The 10,204-nt window shown below is 40.5% G+C and overlaps 1 protein-coding gene across 1 annotated transcript; it reads right to left on the bottom strand.

Moving 5' to 3' along the window:
- Window positions 1-1,681: 1,681 nt before the first annotated feature.
- LOC138625272 (annexin A1-like) lies at window positions 1,682-8,128 on the bottom strand. Its single transcript, XM_069706087.1, has 12 exons — window positions 8,033-8,128; window positions 7,832-7,944; window positions 7,497-7,596; window positions 7,156-7,250; window positions 6,805-6,918; window positions 6,354-6,444; window positions 5,966-6,102; window positions 4,917-5,010; window positions 4,201-4,296; window positions 3,125-3,183; window positions 1,994-2,116; window positions 1,682-1,857 (listed from the first exon to the last, which is right to left on the bottom strand). The coding sequence occupies exons 2-12, from the start codon at window positions 7,898-7,900 to the stop codon at window positions 1,801-1,803; spliced, it is 1,035 nt and encodes a 344-aa protein (XP_069562188.1). The 5' UTR covers window positions 7,901-7,944; window positions 8,033-8,128; the 3' UTR covers window positions 1,682-1,800.
- Window positions 8,129-10,204: the final 2,076 nt, after the last annotated feature.

The raw sequence follows: 10,204 nt of genomic DNA, 5'->3' as shown, positions 1-10,204 counted from the left end.
AGTGTTTTGGTGAGATATTTACTTTAAAGTTCACACAAAAAAAATAAACTTTTCATTGTAATCTTTTGCATGTGACTACAACTTTGTCACAAAATCAAAGTTTGTGAAGACATGAATAGAGCGGAGAGAAATGTGTTTCACCAGGCCACTCAACAGAGACGGTCCTCCTTCTGTCTCTGAGCAGCTTCACACTGCTAGAGCAGCCTCTCTGTCCTCTGTCTTGATCCTTCTAGACCTTCTGCTGCATTTGACACAGTGAACCACCAGATCCTTCTGTCCTCCTTCAGGACCTCAGTGTCTCAGGCTCTGCTCTCCCCCTGTTCTCATCCTACCTCAACGACCGCACTTACCGGGTAACTTGGAGAGGATCTGTGTCTGAACCTTGTCCTTTCACTACTGGTGTCCCTCAAAGCTCCGTCCTGGGTCCCCTCCTCTTCTCTCTGTACACCAACTCTCTCGGCTCTGTCATTCACTCCCATGGCTTTTCCTACCACAGCTATGCTGATGACACCCAACTAATCCTCTCTTTTCCCCGATCTGAAACACAGGTAACAGCACGAATCTCTGCCTGTCTGACTGACATCTCAGTGGATGTCCTCACACCACCTGAAAATCAACCTGGACAAGACCGAACTGCTCTTCCTTCCAGGGAAAGACTCTCCCACCCTCGACCTGACTACTACCTTGGACAACTCTGTGTTATCCCCGACCCTGACTGCTAAGAACCTCGGAGACACTCGACAGTCAACTCTCTCTTTCTGCCAACATCACTGCAACAACACGTTCCTGTAGATACATGCTGCACAACATCAGGAGAATACGTCCTCTTGTCACTCAGAAGGCGGTCCAGGTTCTGGTCCAGGTTCTGGTCCAGGTTCTGGTCCAGGTTCTGGTCCAGGTTCTGGTCCAGGTTCTGGTCCAGGTTCTGGTCCAGGTTCTGGTCCAGGTTCTGGTCCAGGTTCTGGTCCAGGTTCTGGTCCAGGTTCTGGTCCTGGTTCTGGTCCTGGTTCTGGTCCTGGTTCTGGTCCTGGTCCTCTCACGTCTAGACTACTGTAACTCCCTCCTGTCAGGTCTACCTGTTAGCGCCATCCGACCTCTGCAGCTCATCCAGAATGCAGCAGCTCGACTGGTCTTTAACCTCCTAAATTCACTCCCACTACTCCGCTCCTCCTCTTCTTCTTCCTCCTCCTCCTCCTTCACTGGTTATCAGTAGCTGCCTGCATCCATTTCAAAACATTGGTATTTGCGTACCGTGCTGTGAACAGATCGGGTCCCGTGTACATCCAGGACATGGTCCAACCTTACATCCCAGCCCGCTCCCTCTGCATCTACCAATCTGCTTGTTGCTCCTCACTGTGAGCTAAACACTCTACAAAAGCATGACCATTTGCTGTCCTGGATCCTAAATGGTGGAATGAGCTCCCCAATGACATCTGAAACTCTGTACATCTTCCGCCGCAAACTAAAAACACACCTCTTCAGACCTTACCTTGAATAGTAGCACTTAAAATGACACTTATTTTTAGCACTTTGTAGTTTGGCTTTCTTGAAGAAAATTGTATTTACTTGATTCCTGTTGTTCTGGGTTTGTACCCTCATGGTTGAAATGCACTTATTGTAAGTTGCTTTGGATAAAAGCGTCAGCTAAATGAAATGTAATCAGAGATGAAGAATGAGACACTTCTGTCATTGTTGCTGGGACAACAGTTTTATTAGGACAGGTAGGTCACATTATTTCTAAAGTTACATGTACATTTGGCATAAAGTTGTTCTTGATTTCCAAACGATAACAGCAGATTATCAGTGAGGTCCACACAACTCAAGCAGGACCTTCTGAAAATGTCCCTTAGTGTCATTCTGTAAAACACAAAGATTTGGTCAGCTGAAATACTTTGATTGCAAACTGTATAATGTCAATTGTGGCTTTAATTTGTGAAAAGCAACATGATGGCTGCCCTTTAGGAACATTGTAATATTTCATGTGTATTTTTACCAGTATGTCCTCCTGGAGGGTCTTTTCATACATGGCCCCGTACTCCTCCACGATCCTCTTCAGGTCGACCTCAGAGCGACTCACCAGCACCCTGATCAACGTGTCCTCACATGTGCCATGGCCCTGTGAGAACAAAGCAGAGCCTCTGTCACTGAACAGACTATCTGTGTACAGCCAGCAACACTTCAGATGTCTTTTCCTGAAATAAGAATATTTATGAATTTAAAAGCGTCAATATCTGTCATATCACAGAAAACGAAACAGAAAATATTTTACAAGCCAACTTTTTTTAGTATTACCAGTTTAAGTATAATTTGCATGTGAATGCAGACTATTATGGCAAACTTTAATTACGTGTACAATTTCATATCATTCCAAAGCTGGCATTTGAAAGAATGACGTGAAATAGAACAGAATATTACATTTTTGGGGGTACAGGCAACTGTAAAAGAGCAGACCATCTAAATAATGGGTATTTATTGGTAAAACTCCAAAATCAGCTTGGGAGAATCACCTGAGAAACACACACAAAAACGCTAAAAACTGAAGCAGCAGAGGCCAAGATATCCTGATTTTAAGTCTCTAATGTGGGTAAAACAAAACATTGGAGCCTCCATTTCCCATAATGCACATTTCATTAGACCTGCCACATACCTTCTAAATGCTCATGTCTCTCAAAGTTCACACCGCTGATTTGTTAGTTTTGTTTAAAAAAAACAAAAAAACAACAACAACAACAAAACCAAGTTCAGACCTAAATCAAAGACAACCCAGAGTTTTTTTTGGTGGTTTTTTTTTTAAATACTTGGGAACACTCCCACCAGAACAAGGCAAGAGTTTACTGTTTTCACAGACTGAGTAGTACTTGGTCTCAATCTGCCTGCAGAGTTTAATACAAAAAAAAAACAACAACAACAAAGACAAGCTTGTGTCACTCTAAATGAGATTTAAAAAAAAGTGCATTAACCCAACTGTCCCTTTAAACAGGTATAAATTACTGTCCATTAATGTAAATGAAAGAAGTCTTCAGCCTATTGGAACCCTCACTGGGAAGGTCAGACCCTCATCACAAATGCATATTGTACTCGGACATAAGGTGAGAGAGAGCAGCAGAGACATATTCATACACACCTTCATAGCCAGATGGAGCTTCTCGGCGAAGAAAGCTGGTGTGTTCCAGGCACATTTCACTAGACATCAAAGAGGAACAAACACAGTCACAAACCAAAACACATCTTGCAGAGTCCAGATGCTGCCATGTCTGACAGCTGTGGTAGAGCTCATCTTGTAAAGTTTCTTATTCAGCCTGAAGCAGCCCATACAAAGTTTGAAATACTCCCTGATCTCAAGGTGTGCGAGACATGCCACCGACGGTGCAGACAGCATCAATCAAACCTCCCGTTTCACACACATTTCTGTGCATTGAATAAATTTGTTTGCGGTTTGGTTCTTTATGGACATCCGGTGACCAGTGGTTTCTTTCTGGATACCACATGTTGCAACTGGGACTAAACAGTAAATCATGTTTATTCAAGTTTTGGACAGTTTGCGACATCCTTTCATCCAGATAGAAATGCTTCGAGTATAACGAGGTTTATCAGTTGGTCCTCTCAGACATCTGAAAATAAGTCTGTAAACTTTGACAACTGCTGGCTGGATTTCCATTAAATGTCCTGTGGATGTTCAGGTTTGATTTTAATTACCCGATGAGCTTTCTTTTAAAGTCATCATGATGCCAAATGTCTTACTTGCACAAAATAAATATTAAAGTTTAATGGGCAAAGATGCATAATATTTGCTGAGCACATTCCTGCTCCTCTGAGGTTGAATCTGAAACACTCAGCTATGCTACACTAGAAGTGTTGTGCGAGTTTGGTCTGATTTGATTGACAGCAGCCTGAACACGTGTGCAATCAACCTACAATTGTTGTTGTTGTTGTATACACACACACATTATACTGATAAATCCTGATTGGTGCACCGAGATGTGTGATATCACTTTCCCAACTGTGCCTGCCTTCTTTAGAGCAAAAAAAAAAAATCTTGGGTGAAATAATCAAAGCTGTTCTAACATTTTAACTGTGTTGTGTTCATGTTGAGGGTCTCGGTCTTTTCTGCATGCACTGCAAAACTCAAACTGTGATATCTGCTCTACTCCACCACTGATACCAAATTATATCAGGAAAGATATGGTGACTTCAACCTACCGAGGTCAATGAGACAGTCTTCGATGTTTCCATTCAACTCCATCTCCAGGGCTTTGGGTAATGTGAGGTCACTGACGCAGGTGTATTGCTGGAATGCTAACATGTAAAATAACAAGAGGTATTTATGGGTAGATGGCAGTCAGACAGCAACCAGATGTCCCTCCAAGAATGACTGTAGTCAGAAGTGCTGCCAATAACATTTGGGGAACTTTAACAGTTTGAAAGGATCTGTAGGCAAACCGTCCAAAGAGCAACAGAAGAACAAAAACAATAGAAAGCCGTTTGTGTGAACAACAGCAGCTCTGAACAGACATGAAGAGTTAACTGGCTGCTTTTCAGATGTTCATGAAGATTTGGTGCTGGAAATGTAATCCAATGGTTTCATTCACATGTAATGTTTGCCCTTATTATGTGTAGTACTGTATGTAACAGAGATGGAGTAAACAGAGCAGCGCCTCATCAAAAAAGTTTAGACAAACCTTTACTCTAATTAGAAACTAAATACTCCACAGACCATCAAAAGGAAATGAAAACCATTTGAAAATCAGGCTGATTTTACTCCGATTGTACTGTTCCCACACTGCTGGGTGTGTTCCACCTGTTACCTAAATGAGTGCCGTTCCACCCGTTTGTCCAGGTGTGCGTGTTCGTTCATATTTTTAAATGAAGGTGTCTGATGAGTCAAACCGAATAGCTGGCGCATTTTAAGCACTCACTTTTAGAGAGCTGCGGGCCACTGCGCGTGGTCAGGATGTCGATGAAGGTGCACATGTGGAATCCTTCGGCGTTCTCGCCGACCGCAAACAGAATCTGCAGACAGCAAAGAGGAACACTCAAATACCTGTTCATACTAATAATGATCACTTCAATACTTTTACATTGAATGATAACTCTGGTGATATTCTATACTTTTGTTATCGTCAACAATTGAGCCTCTACTTATAAATACTTTCTGTATCAAAAGTCTGATTTATCTTTTTCATCTGCACCATATTGTTGTTGTCCAACCATCAAAAAACACATGAATGAGCCACATGGTAGCACTTATTATATGTTCCTTCATTATCATCAATACACAGCTCATTCTCAGAGCATCAAATACTGCCATTTTCTCAAAACCGCCAACATCAGAGAAACACACAAAATGGCTTTTGGTGTGAGCACCGTAACTACGTGGTGGTGCTTCGATGGTAGAAACACAGGATCTTCAACCAGGGGGTACAAGAAGTAACTTGCGAGACGTATTTAATGTTACCTATGTGAAATTACTTTAACCCACACCTCGATTTTTCCTAATCTTAACCAAGTAATTGTGTTGCCTAAACCCAAGACACCTTGTGTGTATCTATGAGACAACAGCAACTTGGGACAAAACAGCAGTATCTGACACCTTGGGATGAGAACAGGTATTCCACCTGTTATACAGACATATGCTGTATTTTAGTTTTGATTCAGTCCCACATACACATACCTTCTGCCCCTAGTGGTCCCTAATAAATCCAAATTTACTCCTCTTTCAGGTGAGATTTGCCACTAATTCCAGTGAGCAGCTGTTTTAGGCAAAGATTAAAGTTTCCTTGAGAAATAAACAACCGTTTATATTTGTGACTTGAGAATTACAACCACAGCAGGAATCAGTAGGCTTGTGACTAAATGCCTCACACGGTGAAGTGAGAACAATATTTTTGGTTCTTTTCATGACAGTAAGAAAAACAAAGAATACCACGAGCCCAAAGGTTTCAAATGTAGATGTTTGTGATTTTACCTCTGCGTCCTTTCGGGCAAGAGCAACATCTACTTCAGCGCTGTCATCTTTCTTTGTATTGAGCAAGGCCAGGAGGGCCGAGGTGAAGTCACCACTGGTCTCGTCCTGAATAACTTCCTCCAGATCCCTGCTGTACTCTGAGAGGGCAAGAACATTTCAGTGTGAAGATTACAACAGTATAATGGTGCAAAGTGACTGCAGTAGTCATGACTGTTGTTTAGACACTTACGAGCCCAATGACCAGGTGAATACAACGCAGCACTGTCTGGGAATTTAGTGTTGTTCTACTGTAACACCAGAGACACTTGAGAGTGTCTGCCACATACCCAAGATGTTATTCAAGAACTCAAGCTTAGAGATCAACAAATAACAGAGCAGCTCCTCAAACCTTCTTTAAAGACCCTCTTGATCTCTTGAATCTCTTCATGAGATCTGGTTGCCAGAATCTCCACCAGGACTTCTTCGTCTGTGCCCAGACCCTGTTAGAATGAAGCAAACACCACAAGTGATGAAATCTAAAAACAGTGAGACAATGGTAATAATTGTAAATAAGACACTTTGAACGGAATTAAAATGTAATGCAATCATACAAATGAAATGTTAGCAAAGAGCTACCATTGATTGAAATACAGATAAATGTTGAAAAAATGACAACACAATTTTTTTCTCTCCCCACAACAGGAAGTTACAGTGGTTTCTGTATTTGTGGAACTTTTCTGATAATTGTTTTTTTATTTGGGTATTTTAAAATATAGTTTTGCATCTAGCCATCTATAGCTCTTGAAGATGCACACATAATTACTGAAATGATATCTAGTACATAAACCACTGATACTTACCTTTGTGGCTTTCCTGAGCTGGGAGGCATCAAAGTAAGCCGGTGTCATGAGCAGAGCCAGAGAGACATCCTCTAAATGTGACCTGAGCGCTGACTTCAGATCTTTATCCAGGTTCTGCAACACACAGACATCAGACACGCGTGTAAAAAGAAGTGCAAGAGCATTGCTCTAACAATATTTACATAATTTCTCTTGCAAATCAGTTAAAGCTCAAAACCCCGTACATTGTGAGGTCAGGGGGATGAGTGACATTCATGTTTTCATACATTTCTATACTTTAGTTTATGTTCAGCCTGCTGCCGATGTATTTGCACATACTGTACTAGTCTTCATGAGGAATGAATTACTCACTTCCCCAGTGGACGCTGCATACACTGCTTTGATCTTTTGCCTCTGCTCATTGTCTCTCTTCACCAGGACTGCGATGATCACATCCTCGTCCACTCCTGTGGAGGACAAGCTTGACTTTACTTTCTTTTAAAAAGGACAACAGAAAGGTGCCTGAAAATAATAATAAAAAATTTTTTTTTTAAAACTCGGCAGCAGCTGCACTCGCATACACTTCTAAATGGTGATAAAGGAGGTTTTTCAGGAAGGAAACATTTTGGCTACCATGTTTCAATTGTTGCACTTTTCTAACTTTTGCACATCTACAAGTTTATTTTTATGATAATATGAGCGAGTACACAAACCTTTACTTTCAATGGCAGTCTGAAGGACTGAAGCGTCACTGCTGGCATTGAAGTTTGCGTATGGGGAGACTGTTCCATAATACTTCGGCTTCCCCTTCACCTGGAAGAACAACCAGAAATGCAGATATTTTATTACAAACTCTGGCTGCTGCAAACCATCCAGAAAATAACTTCAAGTTTTCTTTTCATCACGAGGTACAGACAGCTGTCTGGAAGTCAGTAAAATTCATAGAAAACCTAAATACTCAAGTAAACAGATTGCTTGTCATTAAACCTGTAGGTGCAGGTGCCCTTCTTCATAACGTTGTTGCTCCTGTAGATGATCTGATACTTACTTTTACCGAGTCATCTTTGGGGTCTCTGTCACGGATGATATTTGTAAAGAACTTCTTGAAGGCAGACATCTTTACTCAGCTGGAAAGTTTAAATCTTAAACAAAACCCTTAATCTGTGAAGAGAAGAAGGAAAAAGGAAAATATGGTTTGAGGTGATTTTCATGTTTTTTTGTTGTCATATTTAAACTCCAAAACCCTCACCTGCGCCAATGAAGACCTTTCTCACTCCCGAGTCTGTAGCCGCCAGTTGCAGTGTTCAGCTCACTCCGCAGTGTCTCCACCCATCGCTGCACACATTATATTCAGGTAGTTTTATTTCCACCTGCGGAGGATCAGCCAATAGTCTGTCACCTCTCAAAGACAACATTCCTGCAAGGTGACAGTCGCAGGTTCAGATTCCTCTGACTGGTTGGGTAACTCTTTTGTTCAGACTTGTGTTGTAAACCAATGTTTCACCCTTTAATCAAACAAGTTATTATTCAGACATGCAGAGAACAGTCACAACTAGTAACTGAAGTTCAGATGTAAAAAAAAAAAAAAAAAAAAAAAGGAGCTGGTGAAGTAAACACGCCCAAATACTTACCCGAGTTGTTTTTGGACCTGACTGAACCTGATGTTCCACATTTCTCTTTGGAGGTAGTCAGAACTGCACTGATGTTACATATCAGAGTGTGTTTACAGGTTGTATTTTCACATAGTTTATCTAAGTGGAGGACTCAAACACACAACACTGAGACAGGTAGTCAAAGTAAAAGCGAGCTTTGCTTACTGACTGCATGTTAACCAACAAACCAAACTTAAGGTGCAGGCAAAAGTCATCCAAACAAAAAACAATGAGAATCAAAAACAGCAGGAGAACTGTGAACTTACAGGGATGAACACAGACAATCTGGTGACTAAAGAGGAAACAGGCAAAACTAAATACAGTGCTGATGGGTTAATGAAACACAGGTGAGTACAAGAACTGGTGGGAAAGAAACCCCACAATGGCAGGAAGTAAAACAAGCAGACACAAGAGGTGAGTGATTTCAAAGTAAAACAGGAAACCCAACAAACTAAAATCTTGATACCTTGACACTTGAGTCCAGTGACAATCATTATGTTGGGTTTTTTGAGGCAGAAGTAAACATATTTTGACGAGGTGGGAGGAGCGAAGGCCGGATCTGACTCAAAACCTGAGGACACTATGCTTCCCCAGCTATATTCGCAACCTGACTGCATCCCAGGTTCTTCAATCAAACCAGGCACGCCTTCAAACAAACCTCTCTGTGAATCTCACCAGAACCTTGAACAGAAGTAGTGAATTTAGCAAATGTCACCATGATGATTTCTACTACTCCTATGATAATCTACTGACTGTATTTCATGAGAGACATTGATGCTTTTTGAATGGGAGTCTATTGGAGCATTCTTTTTTTTTTTTTTTTAAGTCAGCCCCTGGTGGCCCTCAGAGGTATAACACTTTAAGGTACTTACACATTGGTTTCACTTTTTTTTTTACCACTTCCATCTTTGTATACTGTCTATTCTTGAGTCAGAGTCCCTTTGGATTGGACTGCAATGCTAACTTGTCCAAACTGTTGGTGACAGAATGACATTTGATCTTGGAGCTAATAACTAAATAAAACTAATGAAAACTAATCTTGCCGACCAAAGTAGGAAGAACTCATATAAATACAGACTAGTTAAAAATATCCTTTAAAGATTTTAAACTTTATTGAGAAGTCAAAATCAAATACAATAAATTACAAAGTCAGTGTTATTGTAAGAAAAACTTTTTTTTAAAGTGTGAAAATCAAAAACTGAGGCACACATGAGCACACATTTCGTTTACATAAGTATATGAACAAACTTAGTGGTAGGTAGAGGTGTCACAGCTTGGAAATGTGTTACATTTGACATTATTAACAAACTGACAACAAATGACAGATAACCAATATGGCTTCTTCTATGTGTCTGTCAAAGAAAGCTGTTAAGTTGGACCTAAAGTGAAAGTGAGCCAGAGGACTGTTAACCTGAACTATGTTTGAGTTATCCTGAAATCATGATTTGTAAGCCAATCATATAAAGTATTGTATTTGGCTGTTGTACAGGTAAGCAATAAAACATGAATTGTACTCATAAAAAACAAAAAAACAAGGAATTAGATGCAATATTTTCTAAACCTAAACTTCTCAGTGTTTCTAATATTGTCTTATTGAGCTCACAGCATTTAAGGAAAAGAGTCTTGTGCATGAATAGTCATCTGTTATAATGCATAAAGTGATCCAAAGTGACAAGTAGTCTCCAGTTGAATTTACAAGTTGATTTGCCATCATTACTTTCCTTTATTTAATTAAATTCGTTTTTATTGAAAACAATATTTCTGTGGTT

The sequence above is a fragment of the Brachyistius frenatus genome, unplaced genomic scaffold (genome assembly GCF_029030835.1).
Source record: "Brachyistius frenatus isolate BFR_SWC_R1_liver_20210118 unplaced genomic scaffold, ASM2903083v1 Contig_3, whole genome shotgun sequence".
In the NCBI taxonomy this organism is placed as follows: Eukaryota; Metazoa; Chordata; class Actinopteri; family Embiotocidae; genus Brachyistius; species Brachyistius frenatus.
Note: the sequence above shows the minus strand (reverse complement) of the source record. Positions and strands in the feature narration are given on the sequence as shown.